At 32.8% G+C, this 23036-nt stretch overlaps 15 protein-coding genes and 3 pseudogenes across 18 annotated transcripts, besides 3 other annotated features; 6 read left to right on the forward strand and 12 right to left on the reverse strand.

Annotated features, from left to right (window-relative positions):
- Nucleotides 1-200: part of a mobile genetic element that runs on past the window's edge.
- Nucleotides 201-364: a mobile genetic element.
- Nucleotides 365-505: 141 nt separating this feature from the next.
- Nucleotides 506-1483, reverse strand: TVAGG3_0438550 (UBA-like domain family; the record flags this gene model as incomplete). Its single annotated transcript, XM_001328241.1, has 1 exon — nt 506-1483. The coding sequence occupies one exon, from the start codon at nt 1481-1483 to the stop codon at nt 506-508; it is 978 nt and encodes a 325-aa protein (XP_001328276.1).
- A 511-nt stretch (nt 1484-1994) lies between these two features.
- On the forward strand, nt 1995-3197 carry TVAGG3_0438560 (uncharacterized protein; the record flags this gene model as incomplete). The annotated part of the gene is made up of 1 exon (XM_001328240.1): nt 2016-2576. One exon carries the CDS (start codon nt 2016-2018, stop codon nt 2574-2576), a length of 561 nt encoding a protein of 186 aa, XP_001328275.1.
- Nucleotides 3198-5043: 1846 nt separating this feature from the next.
- Nucleotides 5044-23036: part of a mobile genetic element that runs on past the window's edge.
- On the forward strand, nt 5312-5776 carry TVAGG3_0438580 (uncharacterized protein; the record flags this gene model as incomplete). Its single annotated transcript, XM_001328239.1, has 1 exon — nt 5312-5776. One exon carries the CDS (start codon nt 5312-5314, stop codon nt 5774-5776), a length of 465 nt encoding a protein of 154 aa, XP_001328274.1.
- Nucleotides 6187-6645, reverse strand: TVAGG3_0438590 (uncharacterized protein; the record flags this gene model as incomplete). The annotated part of the gene is made up of 1 exon (XM_001328237.1): nt 6187-6645. One exon carries the CDS (start codon nt 6643-6645, stop codon nt 6187-6189), a length of 459 nt encoding a protein of 152 aa, XP_001328272.1.
- On the reverse strand, nt 6676-8250 carry TVAGG3_0438600 (uncharacterized protein; the record flags this gene model as incomplete). The annotated part of the gene is made up of 1 exon (XM_051234117.1): nt 6676-8250. One exon carries the CDS (start codon nt 8248-8250, stop codon nt 6676-6678), a length of 1575 nt encoding a protein of 524 aa, XP_051103847.1.
- Nucleotides 8278-8712, reverse strand: TVAGG3_0438610 (uncharacterized protein; the record flags this gene model as incomplete). Its single annotated transcript, XM_051234118.1, has 1 exon — nt 8278-8712. One exon carries the CDS (start codon nt 8710-8712, stop codon nt 8278-8280), a length of 435 nt encoding a protein of 144 aa, XP_051103848.1.
- On the forward strand, nt 8758-9039 carry TVAGG3_0438620 (uncharacterized protein; the record flags this gene model as incomplete). Its single annotated transcript, XM_051234119.1, has 1 exon — nt 8758-9039. One exon carries the CDS (start codon nt 8758-8760, stop codon nt 9037-9039), a length of 282 nt encoding a protein of 93 aa, XP_051103849.1.
- TVAGG3_0438630 lies at nt 9064-9916 on the forward strand (annotated as a pseudogene). The gene has a single exon. A coding segment is annotated over exon 1 (853 nt).
- TVAGG3_0438640 (organellar and viral DNA polymerase type B) lies at nt 10144-10978 on the reverse strand (the record flags this gene model as incomplete). Its single annotated transcript, XM_051234120.1, has 1 exon — nt 10144-10978. A coding segment is annotated over one exon (835 nt), but the record flags the coding sequence as incomplete, so codon positions are not given.
- On the reverse strand, nt 11926-12988 carry TVAGG3_0438650 (organellar and viral DNA polymerase type B; the record flags this gene model as incomplete). Its single annotated transcript, XM_051234121.1, has 1 exon — nt 11926-12988. A coding segment is annotated over one exon (1063 nt), but the record flags the coding sequence as incomplete, so codon positions are not given.
- Nucleotides 13872-14345, forward strand: TVAGG3_0438660 (uncharacterized protein; the record flags this gene model as incomplete). The annotated part of the gene is made up of 1 exon (XM_051234122.1): nt 13872-14345. The coding sequence occupies one exon, from the start codon at nt 13872-13874 to the stop codon at nt 14343-14345; it is 474 nt and encodes a 157-aa protein (XP_051103852.1).
- On the reverse strand, nt 14902-15462 carry TVAGG3_0438670 (KilA, N-terminal/APSES-type HTH, DNA-binding family; the record flags this gene model as incomplete). The annotated part of the gene is made up of 1 exon (XM_051234123.1): nt 14902-15462. A coding segment is annotated over one exon (561 nt), but the record flags the coding sequence as incomplete, so codon positions are not given.
- Nucleotides 15552-15902, reverse strand: TVAGG3_0438680 (organellar and viral DNA polymerase type B; the record flags this gene model as incomplete). The annotated part of the gene is made up of 1 exon (XM_051234124.1): nt 15552-15902. The coding sequence occupies one exon, from the start codon at nt 15900-15902 to the stop codon at nt 15552-15554; it is 351 nt and encodes a 116-aa protein (XP_051103854.1).
- Nucleotides 16058-17018, reverse strand: TVAGG3_0438690 (annotated as a pseudogene). The gene has a single exon. A coding segment is annotated over exon 1 (961 nt).
- Nucleotides 17335-17771, reverse strand: TVAGG3_0438700 (integrase core domain containing protein family; the record flags this gene model as incomplete). Its single annotated transcript, XM_051234125.1, has 1 exon — nt 17335-17771. A coding segment is annotated over one exon (437 nt), but the record flags the coding sequence as incomplete, so codon positions are not given.
- On the reverse strand, nt 18386-19462 carry TVAGG3_0438710 (annotated as a pseudogene). The gene has a single exon. A coding segment is annotated over exon 1 (1077 nt).
- On the forward strand, nt 21235-21798 carry TVAGG3_0438720 (uncharacterized protein; the record flags this gene model as incomplete). The annotated part of the gene is made up of 1 exon (XM_051234126.1): nt 21235-21798. One exon carries the CDS (start codon nt 21235-21237, stop codon nt 21796-21798), a length of 564 nt encoding a protein of 187 aa, XP_051103856.1.
- Nucleotides 22062-22703, reverse strand: TVAGG3_0438730 (uncharacterized protein; the record flags this gene model as incomplete). Its single annotated transcript, XM_051234127.1, has 1 exon — nt 22062-22703. The coding sequence occupies one exon, from the start codon at nt 22701-22703 to the stop codon at nt 22062-22064; it is 642 nt and encodes a 213-aa protein (XP_051103857.1).

Genomic DNA, 23036 nt, shown 5'->3' on the forward strand with positions numbered 1-23036 from the left:
TTTATTATAATTAATTTTTTATTACAGTATAGTAAAAAATGCTATAAATAAATTATTATATTTTATTAAAATGTGACTTTTAATAGTAAGTGAATAAAATAAATCAGGAATTGGGAAAGAAATAAGGTTAATTAAAAATAATGAAAATTACAAGTTTAAGGTTAATGAAAAGTGACAATGGGCGAGTTTGTCCCCCACTCAGAATCCCTAGCTCTTTGAAAACTAAAAAATAGAAATTAGAGTAGTTTAAGGCAAAGTTATTTCGAGATCTTTAGAATTATTCAGAGATCTCGGAGTAACAATGCCCTATTTAAATAAATACACAATCATTGGCTTTTTGGGGATCAATGGACTGTAATATAAACACATGAGAGAAATATAGTAAATCTAAAAGCTATATTTGAAACAAAAAGATTATTTATAAACAATTACATGCAAATTTATGAAAATAGATATATATGATTATAAAAATCATAAAATAAAGCTCTAACAATGAATAAATAGTCTATGAGGAAAAATCAAAAGATTTTTTGTCAATAATTTCAAAATCATCGCCAGAAATGTTATTAGGTATATTACCTGAGTTAATCTGATTCATAAATTCATTGTATTTTACTTTATCGAGCTTAGTAAATTTTCCTTTGATTGAATATCCATTTTTCCAAAGAGTAATCGCTGTATGGTTTTTAGCTGTATATCTCCGTTTCAGAGGGGAACTATTTTTGGCTGTAAGTCGTTGTTGATATGGATTTTGGGGAAGATTTTGTAAAATTTCTGGATTTTTATCAAATGTAGGATATATCTTTTCTGCATTTAATGAACTATCTGATTCTTCTACTTTTGCTGATTCATTTTTAAGATGAATGAATGCTTGCTCGATATCTTTTTCATTATAAAATCTTTCTTTCTGAAAAGTAGATTTTTGGAACTTGTATTGTTGAAATGTCGGTAGTTCTTCTTTTTGTTGAGGTTCTTGTTCTTCATTATTTTTTGATGAATTTTCTTCAGTAGTTTCATTAGATTCAGGAGGCGGTAGTGGTGGAGGTATATTAAGATTTGGTGGAGGTATTAACATGGCGTCTGCTGATTCACCCAGCAAGTTTATTACTTGTTGGAAAACATTTGCTAAGTTTATACCTGAAATTTGGAGCTGAGGAGTTGAATGTTCTGGTGAATCAGTTGTTTCAGCATGTTGGTTACTTGTTTCTGTATCGTCTGACATACTATAACTTGTATTTTCTGAATTTTGATCACCAGTATTAGAATTACGTGCTGTAGATTGTGAAGGTGAATTAGTAGGTCGTGAATTAAAGTTAGGTGGTTGAAATTCAGGCGGAACTGCTTCAGCTCCTATATCGAAATAAGCTATAATTGCATTGTTCAAATCTCCTGGATTATGAGATATGAAATAGTATGCTGTTCTATAATCTGACTCTGTAATATTTATAAATTGTTCAATATCTGCATTTGATACTCTTGACATATTTAATGTCACTTTTATTCAATCAAAGAAGAAAGGGCGAAGCCTCGATTAGTCTGATAATTAAATTTTTCATGCGAAAATGCTGAGTTACAGATACTTGTGTTTCAAAATAATATGCCATATGAAAGGCCCTTCCATCATAGAATATATCACATATCTAGTGTAGAAGATCACGAAAAAATAATTAAAAATCATATTTTCTATCATATCATCAGATTCGGAAAAAGTATTGTCTAATGTATTAATTTCCAGCAATAATAGTCAATAAAACTGTAGCTCAATGCTATTTGCACATATGATTTAGGATCTATAGCCGAAATCAGATGAATTGAAATGGTGTCTCAATTTATTGGAATAACCGTAAATACCATACAAAACATTGAACTATAACTTTTCAATATTTCAAAAAAAAAGTTATAGTTACTGATTTTGATACCAATAGCATCAGCATACTGTTAAACATGAAATAGATTTCACATCGATGTAAAATATAAAATTTACAAAATACCTCAAAAGTCATTTTTCCAAAACAATGAATTTGAGTTGGTCCAAGCACTCGGTCATCCAACTTCAAAATGATGGAAGAACTATAGACATGGTCGATTTATCTGAAATGACGCCAGAAAATCAGCAATTCATACTGAATACGCAAAAACAAAACCAATATTCACAAAGAAAAAGTGATACACCGCATGTATGGAAAGATACTGTTTATAGATCTGCAAAGCGTACATATCCGCAACCATTCAGACAATGTTTGGAACCCAATCGACCAAATCTACAGTTCAGCTTTGTACAAACAAAACCATTAACAAAAACTAGTCAGCCAATAAAAGCAAGAAGTGCTTCAATATCTACTATAACGTCCTCGAGATCATTATCATCGTCTTTTTCTTTCACTCGAAAACCAAATGTACGTCGTTGCTCTACATGCAGACCATTTGAGTATGACATGGCATATATTCTCGAGCCGAAAAATACAGAAATAAGTGAAGCATTGTCTTCTAGAATTTTAAATGAAGAAGAAAGAAAGATGTTAACAATTCCACCATTATCATATCTACCTCCTGAAAATCTTTGCAATACATTTTAACTTATACAACTTAATTAATTTTCATCAATTATTTTTCTTCCATTTCCGAATAGGTTTAGTCATTGGATGCTCTTATAATACTCATATATAGTACAATTTTATTATTAATTTAGATGATCAGATTCTTTTACTCAAATGTTTCTATCTCATGATAATATTTATAATATTCCATGTTTTCTTTTGTTTGTAAGTTTTAAATTCTTATTATATGTTAATATTATTTTTTACAATTCCTTATTAAGGACATATTTCATGTGTATTAGAATATCTTTTCATCTTGTATTTTTTCCCATGCTATTTAAGGATGTCAATTTGGAAGAAAAGTGAGAAAATTCCTAAAATGCTAAAAATGAAATTTCCAAACGTACTTTTTTATCTCATTTTATTGATTTTGAAAAAAATTTGGAGAGAAGAACTCTTCGTTTTTGAATTTTGTCACGATGGTTTTAAAGTATATTAGACACATGTATTGATATTACTATTTTTGTATATTTTGAGAGAAAATCCCTAAAAAGTGAGAAAATCTAAGACGGTTTGAGAAAATATATAAACTATTGAAAATTTGAATTAAACTTCTAATTTGGAAAAAAGAAATTTGGAAAGAAGAAAATTCAAAAATCGAGATTTAGACTCAGTATCAAATGGAGAACAAAATGTTTCTTCATATGAAGGAAAAAATTTTCTTGAGAAGAAATAGAGTTTTTAAAATTTTATTGTATGTAATGAAATAAACAAATATTAAAATTATTTTTTGATAACAAGAAAATTCCCAACAGAAAATATTTGAGACAAAGAAAAAAAGAAAATTGAAAAATATTACTCTCCTTTACATTTCATGAGATTTTCAATTTATTTTCATAAAATTGACAATTTTATACGTTTAGATGAAAATAAGTGATTTTGCTTGAAATAAAAATTATTGTTTGTTTACAGCTATCAAATAGATTTTTGCTATTTTGATTAAAATTTGTTAATCAAATTCATAATTTTTTTTCTAAATATCTTAAATATCTGGATCACTCACTGATACGATGAATTAAACGATAAAAATAATACAAACTCAACTAAGTTTCCTGTCTTTCAACCAAAAAATATTATGCAATTTAAATTAAATTGTTTATTCAAAGATAAAACAAAGATAAAGTAATTATAATTATCATATACTTTATGAATAACTCTGTAATTGGTTCAGATTTTCGTACAAATATTTTTATTAATATCGATAAGAATATGTTTACCTACTATCACCATATGTCGATAAACGAGAGTAGAGTGATTTTTATCATCGAAACTTTTTAAAAGCTGTAAGCAGGAAGTAATAATCTTGTTTTTTCTGAGTTAGTTGTAGAACTATTGATGCCCGAGTTATCATTGTGATGCAGAAGGATATCAATGTACTGACTGAAGGATATGAATTGAATTGAATTTTATTGAATTTCAATTTGATCAAAATTTGTTGAAATGATATGAATGTGTCAACTTCTGTATCATTCTCCTTCACTCCTTCCTTATTCTTTCGAGAACGAAGCTAGCTCAGCTTTCGCTGAGCGAATTGACACTTTTCATGCCCTAAACGTACATACTCTCAAATTTATCGAAAAAATTAATACCACCTAAACTAGTATATTCTTATTTTAAATATGATATTATCCTTATATTCCACACTAAAATTCATTTAAATCAACTTTTAAAAAAGTTCGAATCCTGCGCGTCTCACTTTTTAAATTTTCCAAATGGAAAATTATATTCTCCTAAAGTGAAAACAATTTTCCAAATTGACTTCCTTAATGCTATGTATTTTTTCTAGTTTCTCTATTATTATACCCTATATTTCCAACTCTTGGAAAATTTTCATGACCCCCTACCCAGGGTCCTAAAATGGGTATTTTCCTCACACAGACACCGTGGTTTTTTGAGCCGGGAAATAAATAGCGCAGGCAGTTTCTACATATAGAGACATGCTTATACTTAGAGTTTGACGGGAATCTAAAGTGATTTTTTTCTGCATCGCGAAATCTAATGCAATCTCAAAATCATGAAGAAACTGCGAATCGGAGCGCAATTTTTTAATATGTTAATATATAAAGGTACCCCTACTACTGCAAATGCTTCAAATGAAAATCTAAGAAATCAGATTAATTTGATCACATTAGTATAGTATTGGTCAAACCAAAAACTCATATGTTGATATATAGCCTATGGATATTCATATTATCTACTTTTCATTGAATTACATAAGATTTAATAATCTCATAAATATTCTTTTTAATTTTCCGAATTCCGTGTGCATTTAGATTGCCCATACCTGTATATAATAATTCTAGAATGGTTTGGTTAGATATTAAGTTTTTTAGATTAATATTTTAACATTTTGATAAAACAAGCATTTGTTCCATTTTAGAATCGCCATTGAACTCTGGTTTGACTAACATGATGTTGTATGATCAAATAAATTCTAACTTCATGAAGTTAGTAAGACTAAGTTGCGTACTGTGGCACTGCGCGCCTCCGTACACCACTTAGCGGTTTTGACACTTTACGAAACCGGTAACGTATATTTTACAACACAACCATAACACCAACTTAACCTTAAATATTTACAAAACCATCTGACACATAAACGACTTCACTAACGACATCACTAACGACTTCACTAACGAATTCCCTACCGTCCTCACTAAATAAAAATAACCTTATTTTTATTTTTTTTAAATTTTTTATTTCATTACAAAGACATGTCTGACTACATTTACTATGACTCTTTCCCAGAACGTTTCCGTGAACTATTCAAAACTCAAGTAAAACTGAGAAACATGCATTTTAACAAAGACAGACCCATTGACGATGAAAGAAACCCTGAATATATTACAATCCCTTATGATGCTAAATTTATTGCATACATTCCTTATGGACGTAGAGGAACGAAAACTATTTCAACAATGACCAAAAATTATTTCTGGAGCGATGAAGAAAATTGCCTTATCTACATAAATGCATACTTAAATAAAGCTACATATTGTACAAAAGAAGGTTGGACTGGATTTGAGCTCTACATATACGACGACGATGGAAACAGACGTTGTGTATACCCATACGATAATATGTACCATTGTTTTCATCAAGCATTAAACGAATACATAGTCAGTAAGGTCTCATTCCTGTTGAGTAGAAATGCTTTATTTTTGTTCTGTCATTTATAAAAAAATAAACTTAAAAATTAATGATATCACCACTCCCACACGTATGAAAACATAGCACAAAAATAAATTTAGGTGAAATCTCACCTCTTTTTTCACCCGGTTTTCACCCTGTTGAATTCATTGCTTTATAACTCTCTTCCTTTCTCCAACTCTTCTAACTTCTTCTTAAGTTCAGCAATGTTGTCCTCATGAAGTTTAATCTTTCTCAAAATTCCTTCTTTATCTAATGGTTGCTTTATCTTTCTAAACTGAACTCTACCATCCTTCATAGTATGAATGTAAAAACCTTCTGGAATAGTTCCTGATTTAATGTATTCTACCAAAAACTTTTGTTTCATTGCTTCAGTGACTTTATTTGTCATTTCAATCAAATAAAAATTTTAATATTAAATAAAAATAACGTTATTTTTTCAGTAAGGAAACGCAGGAGTTTTACGATTTATTTGAGAAGTAGGTTCTGGTTTAAATGTTGGAGTCGGTTTAGGAGTTGACTTTTGAACAGGAGTTTGTACTTCCATAGGTTCAGGAGTCATTGAAGGTTTTGCTTGTGAAGGCGTTGGTTTTGGCGAGGGTGTTGGAGTTTGTTTAACTTCAGCTACTTCAGTATTATTTACAACATTTGCTTTATTTCTTTTCAACATCATAACTGCTCCTGCTGTAGCTAGCAAACCTAGTGGGAGACCATATTTTATATAAGGACTTGACCAAATGCTATTTTTGACAGGAGCTGGTGGAACACCTAACCTTGGTGAGACTGCTCTTTGCCATTGTGCAGCTCGTAAGAAATATTCAATAGGTGCTCCATAATCGTTTGGTAAAGTTTGTTTCATAGATGGTGAAGGTTCACGAGAGCTTGATGAAGAACTCATTTATAAACTTTAAAAATAAACGTTCATCCTTTATTCCTCACTGTCGTCCGTAGCTAAGTTATAGTCATCTAATCTTATTATGGGGATGCCATTAGCACGCACCTGAATGGCAAAGCAACAATCCCTCATAAATCCAATAAGTGGCTTTGGTACATTTTCAGTTGCTAGTTCAATAGGTCCTTTAACAGACAATTTGTATGTTATTGGAGCAGTAGATGTTTGACCTTGCTGGAAGCAAAAGTCCACTTCTGTTGGAAAACCACATAAGAAATGTGTGTTGTCATAGCTATCCCATTTATGTTCCACACTACCATCATCCACCAATGACCTCATAACATCTTCATTAAATCCTATCATATCATTGTTTGTATTGCAAGCGTTCGCAACCATTTCATAAAATACAGGACCATATGATTTTTCAGGTTCTGCAGGCATATTTCCATAAGCTCCCATGGAAAGCTGAAGATATTTAAACTTAGGGTTCTCAAAATTAACATAATAGTTGTCTTTCTTTCTAAATAGTGCCCAAATACTTTTAACATTAATAGGCGTATAAGCTGCTGTAAATGTTGCACTTGAACTATCTGTATTCTTTGAGAATGAACCGTCCATAGGAATCCAATCCATAACTTTAACAGGAAAACATAAAGCCTCGTTTGTATAATGTTCTACAAGTTCTGTATAAATGTTAGGGTCTAAAGAGAATGACTTTGGATGAATAAAACATTCATTAAAATCCATCTTTGTTCGAAATAGTTGCTGGGTTACAGTTGTAATAGTAACTGTTCCACTAGCTTCTACTGCCTTCGTTATCATAGTGAATGGTTCATTCCATGGAACAAATTTATTTGTCGGTGGATTTGAATCTGAAGCAAATGCAACTTTAAGAGTTGGATTGAAAGCAATGATATCATTTACAGATATAGATGTGCATTGTAAGGCGTCGCTACTGAACTTTACTTTAAGCTGAATGTTTCCTGCAAAAGCTGGAATAAATCGAATAGCTTCTAATGGAAGGAATCTTCTAACAGGAATTCTTAAACGAAGCTTAAAATCAAATGATTTTCCTGCTGTAATTGGACCACTAACAATTTGTTCTGTTCTGCATGTTCCCGAATGACTCCATACATCTTCATGTCGAGTCTTTGAGAAAACATCTACTTTCTTTATTTGTTCGGTAGTTTGTGAGTTTGAAGTTATATATGCTTCTTCTCTTGCGTTGTCTTGAGAATATACGATACGACCATTTGCAAGGATTTGATATCCAGCAACTGCATAGAAAGCGTCATCGAAACCAATCCAAAATCCTGGTGGGTTTGTTTTATTGGAACCTGAACCAATTTCTTTATCTACAATAAATTGACCTTCCATTTTATACGTAATGAATGTATTGTAAAGGTCCAACATATTTTCACCAGGAGGTGAGAGATTGAATGTTACCCATGTGTTATCTTTAGCAGTTCCAGGTTGTGATGGAATCTTTGCGTCAGAATATTTTCTATTAGTGTCACCAATTTGAACTGCATTGTCTATGATATCGAAATATGAGCGAATCTGATGAATATGCTCTGCTGGAGTAAATTCGTTTAACTGTTCGTTCTGCATGTATTTACTTCAGATAAAAATATCTATTTACTTCATTATTCTCACTCTTCTTCTTGGCATTCGTGGTGGAAGTTGTTTCTTGACATTTTCAATGAACTGTACATTCTCTTTTGTCTCAACTTCTTTCACTGGCGGGTCAGGGTTCTTTGACTCGGTTTGTTTTTCAATGAAATTCACGAACTTTGCAATAAGCTCTTGGTTCGTTATTGAAAGTACATCTGGCTTCTTTTCTTCTGGTTCTATTGGTGGCTCAGTTTGAACAGAAGGTTTTATATGGGCTTCGTGGACTTCACCCTTGCCATACACCTTAATGTTGTCGCTTTCTGCATTCGTTAATGAAACCTTTCTTTTTCTTACGTATATTTTACCATCTTTACTCTGACTTACGTAATAGAAAGGATGTTGTATTCCTCTTGCGTCATTTAATATAATAGACTCTCGCTCTGATTTTGACAAGCTCATTTTACATCGGTTAAAGTTTTAATTTTGTTTTTTATCTGCAGTCAAATGACTCAGACAAGCCCTACGGACAAGACCCAAGGGGTCATAGATGTTGAAACATTGAAGAAAGAAATTCGTGAGCAAATTTTATCCGAACTGAAGGAACAAAAACAAGAACAAAAGCCAGAGAGACCAAAGAGAAAACTTAGTGAAAAACAACTTGCTGCATTAGCTGCTGGAAGACAGAAGAACCCACGTTTGCTGGCGAAGAAAGCTAGAGAAGAAGCTGAAGCAAAAGCTAAAGAAGCTGAAGCAAAAGCTAAAGAAGCTGAAGCAAAGAAAGAGTAAATGGTTTATTTTTATCCGAATTAAATGTATAGACAAATACCTTTATCTGTTGCGTTCAGTAGTGAAAACCCTGACGTCAAAATAAAGGGGAACAGAGTAACGTTTAAGTTTCCAACAGACTGGATTGTGAACATAAATGAAGAGAAGTACATTGGCATAACATCTATGTATATAACACGTGCTTTCAGAAAGGTTGATTTATACTTCAAGTCGAGATAGAAAATGACGAACAGTCTTTAAGCGCCCAAAACATTCACATATACAAATACTTTAAAGACGATACAACATTGCAACAATGTATGATTTCATTTAATGAAATGTTCGAGAAAAAGTTTAACATTGAAGTACAAACTTTACAGCCTTTACGTGAGTTTCTTGCACAACTGAAAGAAGAAGGTAGTCAGCCACAACTTATAGACTTTCATTATGAATTTAATGAAAATGAAGATGGAACTCATGACTGTCAGTTTGTTGTATTCTCACCATTCAATGAAGTCGCTAAAGAGAAAGAAAATCCATTACGTATAAGATTTCAAATCTCTGAACCAAGTGATGATTTCAAGAATGTTTTCAATTATGATGCAATGCTTCCGAGGAAAAATGAATTTTCAAAGATTGTAACACCTGGCATTTGGATAGAAAGCAAGCTATATTATATTCAAACTTAAGTAAGGGAGTTGAAAATGAGTTCATTGGTCATACAAGAACTACACCACTGCCAAATCCTAAATACTATAAATTAACTGGCTTCAATCGTGAGTTTTGGATAGACATGTTCTCCACTCATGACCATAACTGCCCAGTGTTCTTACCTCCAGACCATAAGGACTGTCTCTACATTGAAGCACAACTCTTAAACTCTACCATCGCAGTATTGTAAATGACCACATGGGCTTCGCCCTTGCCGCTAGCGGCTTATTTTTATCACGAATGACCTCATTGCTGACAAAAATAAATGACCTCAGAACTTCAACTTACGAATAAAGCTTGTTTTAGTCGTTATTGAGAAGTTAAACTTTTCAGCAAAGCAAGGACTAGAAGACTTACATAAGTCAAATCCAATCTCTTGACCATCATGAAGTGCTTTGTAAAGTTTCATTAAACTGAACTCAGAGTCTTTGTCATATGTTCCTTGCGGAACCATTAAACCTTTATCTTCATCATAGAAACACTGAACAGAGTCAGGAAACATTTCATTAGCGGTTAAAGCAATAACATCTTGCTTCACGCCTTTCATTCTGCAGTGAAATGCAACTTCATTTAAATCATTCGTGAGTAAGTCTATGTAAGTCTTCTTTCCACAAAATATTGACTTGTATGCTAAACTTTGTTTATCTTTTGTGATTTCTGCAAAGTCGCTATGAAATTGACCAAGGTTTTTACCAATGAGAACTCTTCCATAACGTTTCTCAAACTCTTCAGCTAAACGAGGGATATCTTCATTGTAGAGATGCATACTGTCCGTATCGCTATAAAAGATGTCCATTCCTAAGTCCTCAGCAGTACAGAATACTTCACACATTATTCTCTTCGACATAGACAGAATGTTAACACCAAGTGGACAGAAGTTAAAGTGTCTGCAAATGCTTTTCGTTAGCTTGAAAATAGTTTTATCTGAACCATCCAAACCTTCGAACTTCACTATATGGTTGTAGTTTCTGATGGCATATCTTATAGCATCTTTGTCATTTACTATGGTTATTTTTGACTCAATAGGAGATAGAATAGTTTTGCCATAAATACTGTTCAGAATGAGCTTTATATTTTCTTGCAAAGGATTTCCTTCTTTCTTATACTTTAACCTTAACTCAAACAACTTCTTTACTTCATCTCTTATTCTAATATCTCTGTTTCCATCGTAATAGTATCCTTGCAACACTTCACATTTGACACCTTGATATTTTATGAGGTCTTGTAATGTTATATGGTCAACATACATTAAACAGCAAGTGTTTGAACTTCTGGGAACGTTAAGTTCTGGATTTAGTTCAGGGTCACAAACTATTAAAGGAAAGTGTCTATGTATTCCAATCTCTGTTATCTTAATGAGAACAAAGAAGCCAGACATAAACTTTTCACCAATGGGTTCCTTTTGGTCGTCATCGAATAAATGTCTCATGAGATACTCTGTGCTTAACATTTCTTTCTTCATAACCTTTGGAATACATTCTAAAGTATAAAGTCTTGCTATAGCGGATGGATATAATGAAACAGCGTCGAAGTCAGCAATGAGTTTCTTTTCGCTCTTTTGTTTAATGTTATCTGACAGCATACATCTTCCACCTTGAATACAGCGTGAAATAAATTCTCTTGGTTTATTTGAGAGGTCATATAAATTTCCATTCGGGAAGTACACTCTGTTCTCAAACAATTTGTTAGCGATTGAACAAATGCTAACGTAGTCATAAACGTTTAAATCAAATTCTTTCAATATGTCATTGCGGAACTTAACAAAACCTTCTCTTAAAATTCTTACATCTTGTTTGCAATAAAATGTGCTATACTTTTCTAAGTCGAAGTGGTTCTCATCTATTCTGCAACCTTTGATGGAATCTATGTTTTTCATGAATGTATCTGCATCCCGGATAAACTTACATGCTTCAGAAATGACACCAGTTCTGTTGTCATTTGCTAACAAAGTACTGCTGTAGTAGTTGTATGGAAATACTTCTTTCGGTCCTGTTTGTAAGTTAAACATAGCAGGAAATAGTTTAAGCTTCTTATTTATAACACTGTAAGAGTCTTTTATAATAATTGCCCTTCCTTTATATAAGCCAGTTATTTGCATTGTTCGTGAACCTTTAATGATGGGAGTTCCTTTCACTTCTGTCATGTGTCTTAAGATGAAGTTTATATCATAACTGAGGTTATGGAAATATATTAAACTCTTGTCAGGAAGTCGTTCCAAAAATTCTGTTGCACAGTTCTGACCCCAAATGCTTTCACTCACTGAACCATCTTCACTGTCATAACAAATGTTAAAGGCTTTATGAAAGCCGTCTGTGCTACACTCAAAGTCAGCAAAGAAAACATGCTCAGGAATGAACTTACATTTAGCTTTATTTACTTCTTTTGACTCGGCTTTCTTCTTCAGTTGTACACAATACTTTGGAGCATATGTCAAATCTTTAAATGGTGCAAGGTTCTGTTTATATAAGTCAGTCGTATATGTGAAAAGTTCTCCATAAGAAATAGGTTCGAAATATTTGCACTCCCACAATGTTTTCATAACATCCCATAACGGTGTTGTTCTATCATAACGAACTACATATTTATCTTCTCTCTTTGTATAAATCTTCATTTGTTTCTCAATGTTCATTCCACCACACTCCTCCAAGATTTCTATATAGTTGCGAATGAAATATGTTGTCATTGGTAATCTTTCATTTAGCATGTAGTGGTCTTCAACAAGAAGTAAGTCAATAGTTCTAACAGTTTCACATTCTTTTGGTATGTATCTCTTTATTTCATTATGTCTTGAGTCATTGAAATAACCAATGGTAACATTAAATGCTATACCTGTTGCGTCAGAAATTTCTTGTACTTTACTTTGAGGAAAGTCTCTAACACGAATGACTTCTCTCATGTGGTCAATAGTCTCTCCATCTACTCCAGCCTGAATGCAAGCATAAACGAAACAATTGTCTTCTGTCATAAGTGCTGCAGTTCTTTTGTTCAATTCATTGAAAATTTGGTAGCGTTCAAGATTTATAGGTAATGTGCAAAGATACTTCCAGAACTGACCGCTTCTCTTCTTATAAAACTTCTTTTCACCATTATCTTTCCAAAAGCTTTCTATAAGTGCTGGGTTTCCTGTTTGCTTAAGAGCTTCCAAAATTGCTTTCTGGTCATTTGTCAGTGTGCTTTCATCTCTATATGGTCTCTTTTTTGGTTTGCCTTTCTTTACATCTGACATCGTTAAGCCTTCATATTCTGTTAAATCATACATCTTTATTTCGGTAAGATTCTTTATGTTTGTCAAGAAGAAGTCATAGTGCATTTCAACAATACCTGCAGCATTTGCTTCTATCTCTGATATAAAGTTCTCCTTCAAGAGCTGATGTAGTAATGTTCCAATATTATTGAGGTTTAACGTAGAACATTCATACTTTCCACCAAGTTTATAACATACCATCCATCTCTGTTGTGAGTTTATTTTAATTTTCTCTAAGAGTCTCATGAAAATCTTACCGAAATGTTTGTGTAAGTAGTCTCTGTTTGGTTCATCTAAAGCTTCGATGTTAAAGTCAATGAATCTATTGCCTGACTTCACATTTCTCTTCCTATTCTCTTCATCTTTCTTTAACCATCTCTCACCTTCTTTTGGTTTGTCGTCAATGGAACGAATGACATCGTTAGCTTTGCGAACTTGTTCTATAGCACTTTTAAACATCTCTCTTCTCTGTTGTTTCAGTGTGTTGTCTCTCTTTCGTGTTTTACCAACGTTTGCATTTGTTATGTCATACATTTCTCTTCTTACTTCATGTGGTACTGAACGTCTATGATATAAGTCAATAGCAATGTCATTTAAAGGAAATGCTCTTGCATGGACTTCGTCCTCGCCGCGTTGCGGCTTTATGAACTCATGAATTCTATCATAACTTATTGCACCATTATAGTCTTTAATGAAGTCAGCGAGTGCTTTTTTGTTTGTTGCGTAATGTTTTGCTACTTCTATGTTAGCTTCTGTTAGAAGTTGTTTTATTTCCGAGTGTTCTAACTTAGACAACTTCCGATACATCTTTAGTAGGAAATAAAAAAAATATTTTTTGAAAAAATTAGATTAGATTTTTTAAAGTTATTTTTCAAAATAATTTAATATTTTTATTTTAATGAAACACATGCAAGATTGCAAGTTCTTTTCATACAATGCTCTCGCTACTGCCATCAAGAATGAGTTCAATAATGCTTCAAATGTTAATGTTATCTTTAACAAGAAGTTTGTGAAAGAATCTAAGTTTGGTCAGTATGTCAGACCATTAGCTATCGTCATTGACCGCAAACGTTATACTTCACAAGAGTTAGCAGTAGTTTTGAAACAAAAGAGTTTCTTCGTGAATGTCAAAGATACTCATTATACTGTCATAAAGAACTCTAACATTGACTTCTTCAGTATTGCTTTAAATCTTTCCGAACAGAAAGAATATAAGAAGGGTGAAACAAATGTGAAATATTATCCTTCATCTCTGAAGACAATAACGAACAAAGATGTTATACAGAAATTCTTACCAAAGGTTGAAGAAGCTTCTATTGACATTGACGAAGGAAGTGAAATGGTTGAAGAAATAGACCCTGAAGCTATTTAAGCAAAAATATATTTTTGGTTAGTCTTCATATCGATATTTTACAACAATTCCCCAATGTATAAACTTTTCATACGCTTTTTCATAAGCTTTATATACCTTCAGAAATTTTGCATAATCTTTAGAAGCATTTAGATATTGTTTAAATGCTTTGTATGTCTTCAGAAATTTTGCATAATCTTTTACATGTTGTTCGTTCTCTTCTTCTGTCATGAGTTCCGAATATTCTAAATTCATGTTCTTTCATATGAGATAAAATTTTATAAAAAAATAAAATTAGCTTAGATTTTTTTTATTCTTCCTCTTTGAAGTTATCGAAATATTCTGTTATTTTTTCCTTCAGTAATGTTAAGTCTTCTTTGAATGTAAGTATTGTGCAACCTTTGATGTCATAGTGTGTTTGAGGAAGAGTATTTTTGACAATTTCCTTTATTTGCTCATTCGGTGTCATTGAAATCGGTAAGTTTTCACGATAGAACCAGTTTCTGTCAGATTTATATATTTTAGCTAAGTCATAAAAGCTCTTGTTGTTTCTTCTGACTAAATGCAACATAACCACATCTTTATCTTCTTCTTTCTCCAACTCTTCAGTATATATCATATACTTATAACTCTTTTCCTTTCCTTTTGGTACCGAACGCGGTATTCTTTTCTGTATGCTTTTGTCTTTGGATTCAATGACTTCATCTTTTGCTTGAAGTTTCTTTTCCATCTCTCCACGTTCTGCTTTATATAGTTCATCTAACATCATGAAAATATAACAAGCATAACGAGGTGAAGCCCACATTGCTACAGCGTTTACTAAAAGTCTATGAACATAATAACCTTTCAAACCAGGAGCCAAATTCTTGCGATTTTCATACGGAATCTCTTCTCTCGGTTTTCCGAGGGAAGCAATCATATGAGGAAATTCTTCTAAAAGTTCTTTTGTCTGTTGGTTTTCAAACCAATGATATGCTTGCTTTGTAGAACGAAGAGCGTTCATTATACTTTGCATTTGGTACATGTCATCTTTGACCGAACGAATGAGGCGAAGTTGTTTGTTATATTGTATGTATTCGTATTCTTCATTTATAGCTTCATGGACTATAACTGTTGTTGTGTTCTCTGATGTTGTCATTACTGTCTTTACATACAAAATAAAAAAAATAAATAAAAATAAAACTAACTTTATTTTCTGACTTTCACAAAAGACCAAAAATAAACGCTTTACATGTATTTTTCAGCAACTTCGTCAAATAATTTTATAGCTTTATCTATCTCATCTACTTCAAACGTTTCTTTACCTTTCGTGGGAGCACCATACATTTTCTCAAAAACTTCAAGCAGTTCTGTTTCAGCAGCTCTCATATCATTAACAAACACAACCTTGACTCTATTGACTGTACTGTCATATCTTTGAGTTATATTATATGTCCTTCCTATCTTATATCTTTTTGTGTTGAAGTCCTTCGGTTTCTGAACGATGTAAAGTAAGCCTTCACTGCAACGTTCCGTATCGAATGAACCATATGTTATGAAGTTATATCCAACAACTGGGTCTAACCACTTTGGTGTCATTGTCTATCTTTCTAACTGTTTCAAACTCAATGTTTGACATTACTGTCTTTACATACAAAATAACTAATGAAATTCATTATTTTGTGCTGAATTCAATAAAAATAATGTTGAGGTGAAGAGGTGAGATCTCACCTGTTTTTTCACCTCTTTTTTCACAAGCGTTTTACATGAATTGTACGATGTATATTTGAAATCCTAAACAATTTCGTAGCTTCTATTTCTTCTTTTAGTACATCGAATGTTTTAACAATGCCGAAAGTTTCTTTATATTTCTTCTTGACGTCAGACAGAAGGAAATCTTCTGCTGTTGGATAGTTTTTATTAAGAAATGTCAACATATCCATTTTATCTTCTGCTGGCTTTTCTGCTTCTTTCTTTAAGTCTGCATAGTCGTTTCGCATTCTTTCTATCTCTTTGACTGAGTAGTTATATTTTCTTATTGCTGCTTTACATTTTGAACATCGCGGCATCGTTTTTGCGTTATACATTGAAATAAAACCAGCTAGAACAACTAAGGCGTCAATGGTTTTCTTTAACTCAAAAGCTGCTGGTTTTATCTGTTCATTCCATACCTTACCTCTTCTATCTTTATCTCTTATCTGCCATACACATTTTGCAACTAATGAAACAAAGTTATCGTATGTCTTAAATTCTTCGGATTTGTAAAGGTCAGAAATTTTTTATAAACCATGTCGCAATCTTTGTCCATAACTTTATGGTTGCAATGAAAACCAAAGAATTCATAATTTACTTTACGTATGAATTTCTTAATTTCTACTGAGTCAGTTGCTTTGACTTCAATTTCGTCGAATTCAGGAATAGTTAGTTTTTGCTGCTGAATTTCAGGTAGTTTAGGCAAATGGTCGATGAGGTCTCTCATTTCATAAAGATACTGTTCATTTGTTTCATCTTTCGCACTACAGTCTAAATTACTTGTTAAAAGTTCTTGCTTTATCTTCTGGATTTCTGTTTCAAAAGTATATGAAGAAGGAATAAAGCTTTTCATCTCTACCAACATTGACGTAGGATTCATGACTAGCGAGTTTGGTGCTGTAGTTGTGGACAGAGTCCGCCGTTCGTGGCTTGAATTGTTGTTGTGCCGATTGTTGAAATCATATCTTTTATACAAAATAAAAAAATAAATAAAAAATAAAACTAACTTTATTTTTCTATCTTAAGGAAATTCATGAAAATTCACGAGAAAGCTAAAGCAATCTGAGCCGCTAAGCGGCGAGGGTGAAAAAAGAGGTGAAAAAAACGGGTGAGATCTCACCTCTTCACCTAAAATATATTTTTGGTGTAAATTTATGACAAAAATAAATGGTACCATTAATGATATCATGATTGTTCTCATTCATGTCTGATTTACATCTAATGAAAAAGTTTAGAAGAATTTTCTTATTCTTTCTGGCTTATTTTGTCTTTCCAGTACTCCCGCTCTAATGGTCCCAGATGTGTTGGCTTTGACTCTCTCAAGTTCTTAGATGGTATAACATCTTCAACGCCTCCTTCATATCTTACTTTATAAGTGCCATCGTTTATGTTATAGCCAAGTATTTCAATAACCACTCCTCGCTTTGCTTCGTCAATGGTTTCAGCAAGTTTGCCATTACTACTTTCAACTAATTTATGTCGAGGGTAAAACGCAATAGAGTCGTCAGCAGCTTTTATAAGATATCCATTACACTGCGTAGAGTCTACGATATAATAGTTTCTACTTAACCTTAAACGTTTCTTTGTCAACGGTTTGTCGTCAAGAACTACACGAACTTTTGTACCAGGAATGAGGGTAAATTGTGTTGAATTTCTGATATTTTGTGTTTGGCTTCGTTTCTTTTGTATATACTTTTCTTCTTGTTGTTGTGTCATTGAATTTGGTGTATGTCCTGTTGTAGAATGTGTTGAGGAATTATATACTTCGAGAAAATGTTTTATTGTTTCTTCGGTAAAGTCTCGCTCTTGGTTTAAATCTCTGAGCGTTCTTATGAAGCGGTTTATGATGCCGAATATGTTATGGTTATGGTCTTCAGTAGTGTAGTGAGTTATGTTATGCTTAATGAGAAAATCTGTGATTTCATTGCTGAGGTATGCACTGTCTTGGTCTGATGTTAAAGTACTTGGGCTATGTTCTGCTACAAACTTTTGTAAAACTCTTAACACTTCACGAGTTCCTTTATTCCTCATTGGATATGCATATGTTTTACGAGTGTTAACATTAATGAAGATGAGGAATGGTTTATGTCCTCCTTTTCTGCTTTGAATGAGAGTGTCAAATTGGTATGCGTCAGGAGTGTTGGAGTAAATTGGTAAAAAGTAGTCGTAAGGGTTTATTTTTGTTTGATGTACAACATTTTTGTTATTGAATGTGAATGATTACCTGTTGTGTTTGTAGTTCTTGTATGAGTGTGCGGTGGAAGGTTTGCTTCTTTAATTTTCTTCGAACCTCCTGTTTGCTTTGAAGAGTTAGCACAGTATAAGAATTATCTACAATCTGCTTCACGTACCAAAACCTAAAACTGTTTCTGGATTTGTTGAGTTCATTGACGTATAAATAGAGCCTATAGGATATAATGTTTGAAGTATTTCAGTCTTTTAATGTTTGAAGCTCTGTTTGTCTGCTTTCTTATCTAACATTGCTGGTAGTTCATATGCTTCAAAGTTTCTGGCATGACCTTCGATATTCCTGCAACTGTTATCTAAATTGTTAAGAGTATCTTTTACGCTTGTACTCGGATTCTTAAAGGTGCACTTGAACCAAATCATAGTTCAATATTATGTCGTCTGCTCTAACAGTAGTGAAGGATTTATGTGTATGTTCTTTGTCAGCTTTCTTATCTAACATTGCTGGTAGTTCATGTTTTCAAAGTTTCTGGCATGACCTTCAATGTTCATACATCTGTTATCTAAATTGTTTAGTGTATCTTTACGCTTGTACTTGGATTCTCTAAAGGTGCACTTGAACCAAGGGTATAGTTCAATATTATGTCGTCTGCTCTAACAGTAGTGAAGGATTCATGTGTATGGTTCTTGTCGGCTTTACTGTCTAATGTAGCTTGAAGTTCATTTATATCGGAGATGTTGTGTTTATGAGATTTCAAAACTTTGTTCATTGCTTCAAGTTCATCTTTGTCAGCTTTACTTTTAATAGCATCTTCAAACGTTATTTTTGACTTAACTCTCAAAGTAAATCTTGGTTCAACTAATACACCATTAACAGAGAAAGTAGAGGCATAAATTTCATCGTTATAACTAAATGCTTCTAGCGCTTTACCCGTGTCATAATGTACAGTACAGCTTATGTCATAACCTTTAGCACGAATGTATTTATATCTTCTTTCATTAACATCTTCAGTGCTTATTTGTTCATCCTGTGTTAAATATCCATGGTAGTCCGTTATAATCTGTTCGTCTGAAGTTATATAATGAACGTGGTTCTTGACTTTATCACTCAGAGCTAAAAGCTCATTTTTGGCTGCTTTTTCGGCTAATTTCTCATTAACATCATTCACTTCTAATTCAACTCTTCCGCCAGAACTCTTATTATCATTAATCTTTTTCATTAATTCAGTAATTACGTCATAAAGACTATATTCTGTTTTCGGTTCTGTAAATAATGAGTCAAAATTTCTTTTCATCATTACATCGCTGACATTAATGATATCACCAATTCCTTTTTCATTTATTCTCTTCATTAATTCTGCAATAATGACGAATATATAATCTGTTAATTTATTCTCTTCATCGAGGGTTATAGAATGTTTTGAAATTGAATCATTAACTCCTCTAAATAAATCAATAACTTCAGATACACGTTTTTAATGTCTCGAATAACCCGACCAGTATCCTGTTGTTCATGTTCTTCGTTCCCGTCGTTACGTAGTTTTATATCTCTAACCATCATCAACGCAGCCATAACCGGAGGGTTTGTTGCTATCTGTTCGAAAATCCGTCCGTTATGTACGGTATATCTAAATAAATTTCTTTGTGTTTGTTAAAACATTTGAAACAAGTCTTTTTAAAACCATCTACAAAATTTCCTGTTTCACCTAATGTTCTTGCAGCATTTACAAGCTCACCCATTCCCGCTTTTGACCCCAAAAACGTCCATATTGCATTTATTTCACTCTGTATAGTTGTCCATTCAGCGAAACTAACACCCGCATTCGCTAAGCTGAAAATGAAATTCAGTGGATCGAACTTAATTCCACCTTCTTTTTCAATTTCAACGAACTCACTAACATGAGATTTTAAGTATTCTTTCGTTAAAATTGTTTTCCCCGATGTTATGTCATTAACGAAACTATCACCGTCAAAAGTTAACGAATTCAATTTCGTCGTTGATGCTTTTATTTCATACACCGCTTTATCAATAGTTTTTGGCTCACCTTCTTTAGAAGCATATGAAACATTAATGAATGAATTATATGTATTCGTGAATGAATTAAAATCAATGATTTTCATTAATGACGCCTTTAATGATTCATTTACTGTCGAATCCCTTAAAGTAATTAATGAACTGTCATTTATGAAAGGTACACTGCAAACCGTCGAGTTTGGATCAAATGCTGTAGTTGGTGCAGAAATATATTAATGATATAAGTCATTAAATCATTAAGTGACGTAAATAATGTTGTCGTTTTTGATTTAATTTCTTTAGCATCTGTTATATATGGTAATTTTATTTCTGTAGTTTCTGAATTAAAGATATTCGCTAAAATGTTTTGTAAACTGTTTTGAACAGCTGTGTAAACCGTTGAATCCGGAACTCTTACGATTTCACCGTCCTTAATAAAAGGCATTGCACATGGTGTAGTGCTTGGGTCAAATCTTTTTGGGTTATGATTCAACATATATTCTAATGCTTCATAAACAGACCTATATACGGTTGTATTATCTTTTTCAATAATTTCACCGTCCTTTATAAACGGCATAGTACATGGAGTTAAAATAGGGTCAAACTTTTCATAGTCCTTCCATGTTATGTATTTCTCAGTATTTCCATCAGTGATAACAATATATTTGTCAGTAAGTGTGAGAGAGTATTGACCAAAATATAAACGTTTAGCTCTGTCAGCTTCATACGCATATGCAGCTATACTCATATTTTAATGAGAATAAAATGTTGTTCTATTTGCAAAGTACAGACCCAAACGAATACGGGACAGTAAAGCTACAAACAAACTTAGGTCTACAGAATGAGGCGCTTGCATTCAGAATGGTTGACTTCAATACTATCGCTTCATTCGTTATAACAGATGAAACAGATTTCATGGAGATTGAAATAGATGGAAAGAAGCACGAAATAAGATTTCACAATAATGTAGAATATAAGATGGAAACATTAGCTGGAGTGTTAAATGCTCTCATAAATACTACAATAAACAAGGATAACGAAGAAAACTTAATGAATGTTAAACTTATTGCAGGAGTTTTGAAGTTCAGTTATGCGAAGGAGTTTAAGATACCAAGAATGAGTCATAGAGTACAACTTCTTTTGGGTGCATACCATATGACATTTCCTTTGAAAAGTGTTGACAAAACGATTGAGATGAAATCTGTTCCATATGTATGTTATGGTAATTGTTTATACATTGAGTCTAAAATAGCTAATGTCACAGGCATTTCAGGAGTTAATAGTAAAGGTTCAGTAGAATATAAATCCTTCTGTTATGAAGTAAATTCAATGTTCATTCCAAACGTTCCTGTCATAGCAACTCATTTAGGTAAATGGGTTCGCATTAGTTCTCATAATTTGAAAGACATGCAATTCAGACTTGTTGACTTTCAAGGAGAGCCTGTAGAACTGAAGGCACCAGTGCGAATGACTGTTGAAGTTGACTTTTTAGAAAATATTAAATGCAACAGCTTACAAGAGAACTCAGAGCTAAAAATATAAAGTATGAATGTTATGTATTAGGTCATGAACTTTGGTTGTTGCTGTTTGATGAAACAAATGAGTTAGTTATGTCAGTCAAGAGAACAGAAAAATATTGTGTTAGTGAAAACTGCACCAAGTCAATAAGATTAGGTTTGCATTATGAAGATGAGTTCGATACTGTTGAAGAAGTTTTGGATAGATATTACAAATTGCTAACTTGAAAATTTTTTGACTGACGGCGCAAAGCGCCAAGATGGGCTCAAAGAGCCCTCCTGACTGCTTTAATTTACTAAAACATATTTCAAACAAAGCTTATATTCTGTTGAAAGTTTTGTATATTCATTCGAATATTTATACTTAAACTCAACTCCTGTAGTTCCTGGTGTTTCAATGATGCGGATGTTACCTATTTTCATGAATAGTGGAGTTTGACCACAGCATTCGATTTCAGGGTCGAGATAGTCAATGACACATTGTTTCCCTGTTATTCGTGAGATAACATTTTCAAGGCCCTCCTTTGTTAGAATTATTTGGTTCTTACTTATAAGATTTGTCAAAAGCTTCTTATCGTCTTTGAGTAAAATTGTTTGGTATAACTGAAGAAGGTAATGGTCTACGTTATCTGAAGGATTTGTTTGAACATTTGTGTAAGGATTGTCGTTGGCTTCTCTTGAAAGAATTTGGTCCAGTGGTGGATACTCTAACTTAACATCTGATGTAGCGTTAGCGTTTGAAGCTGAGTTTAAATTCACGGCGCCATGCTCCAAGACCGAAGGTCCCGACTTAAGTTCTGGTTCTTTTTCTTTCAAACACTCTGAACTATAGTTCTTTATGACAATATTGTTTGTCGTTCGTGAGTCAACATTTGATGTTGGTTCAATTGGAACATTAACGGCACCAGCTAAGATGGATTTGCTTCTCATTTCATATAGAATAAAAACCTTTTATATGTATGAAATGAACAATATACTCGACAAGGGTTTGAATGTAAAGCTAACGAATGAAAATATTGTTGAATTCACTGAGACAGGAGCTGTGTATAAAGATGTAGAACTACTGAACAAAAGAGCTAAGGGAAGAAGCAGGAACATGAACAAAGGGTGGAAGCCTATAAAAATTTATGTCAATGATGGCTCAGGAGGTTCAAACATAAAGTATGCAGAAAGTTATAGAGTTTATGCTCTCAAAGGTGAAAAGCCTTCATTTAAGAACAGCTATTCTAACGCATATCCTCAAAAGCTAACGGATGGGGAAGT

This window comes from Trichomonas vaginalis, chromosome V, assembly GCF_026262505.1.
Source record: "Trichomonas vaginalis G3 chromosome V, whole genome shotgun sequence".
Lineage (NCBI taxonomy): Eukaryota > Parabasalia > Trichomonadida > Trichomonadidae > Trichomonas > Trichomonas vaginalis.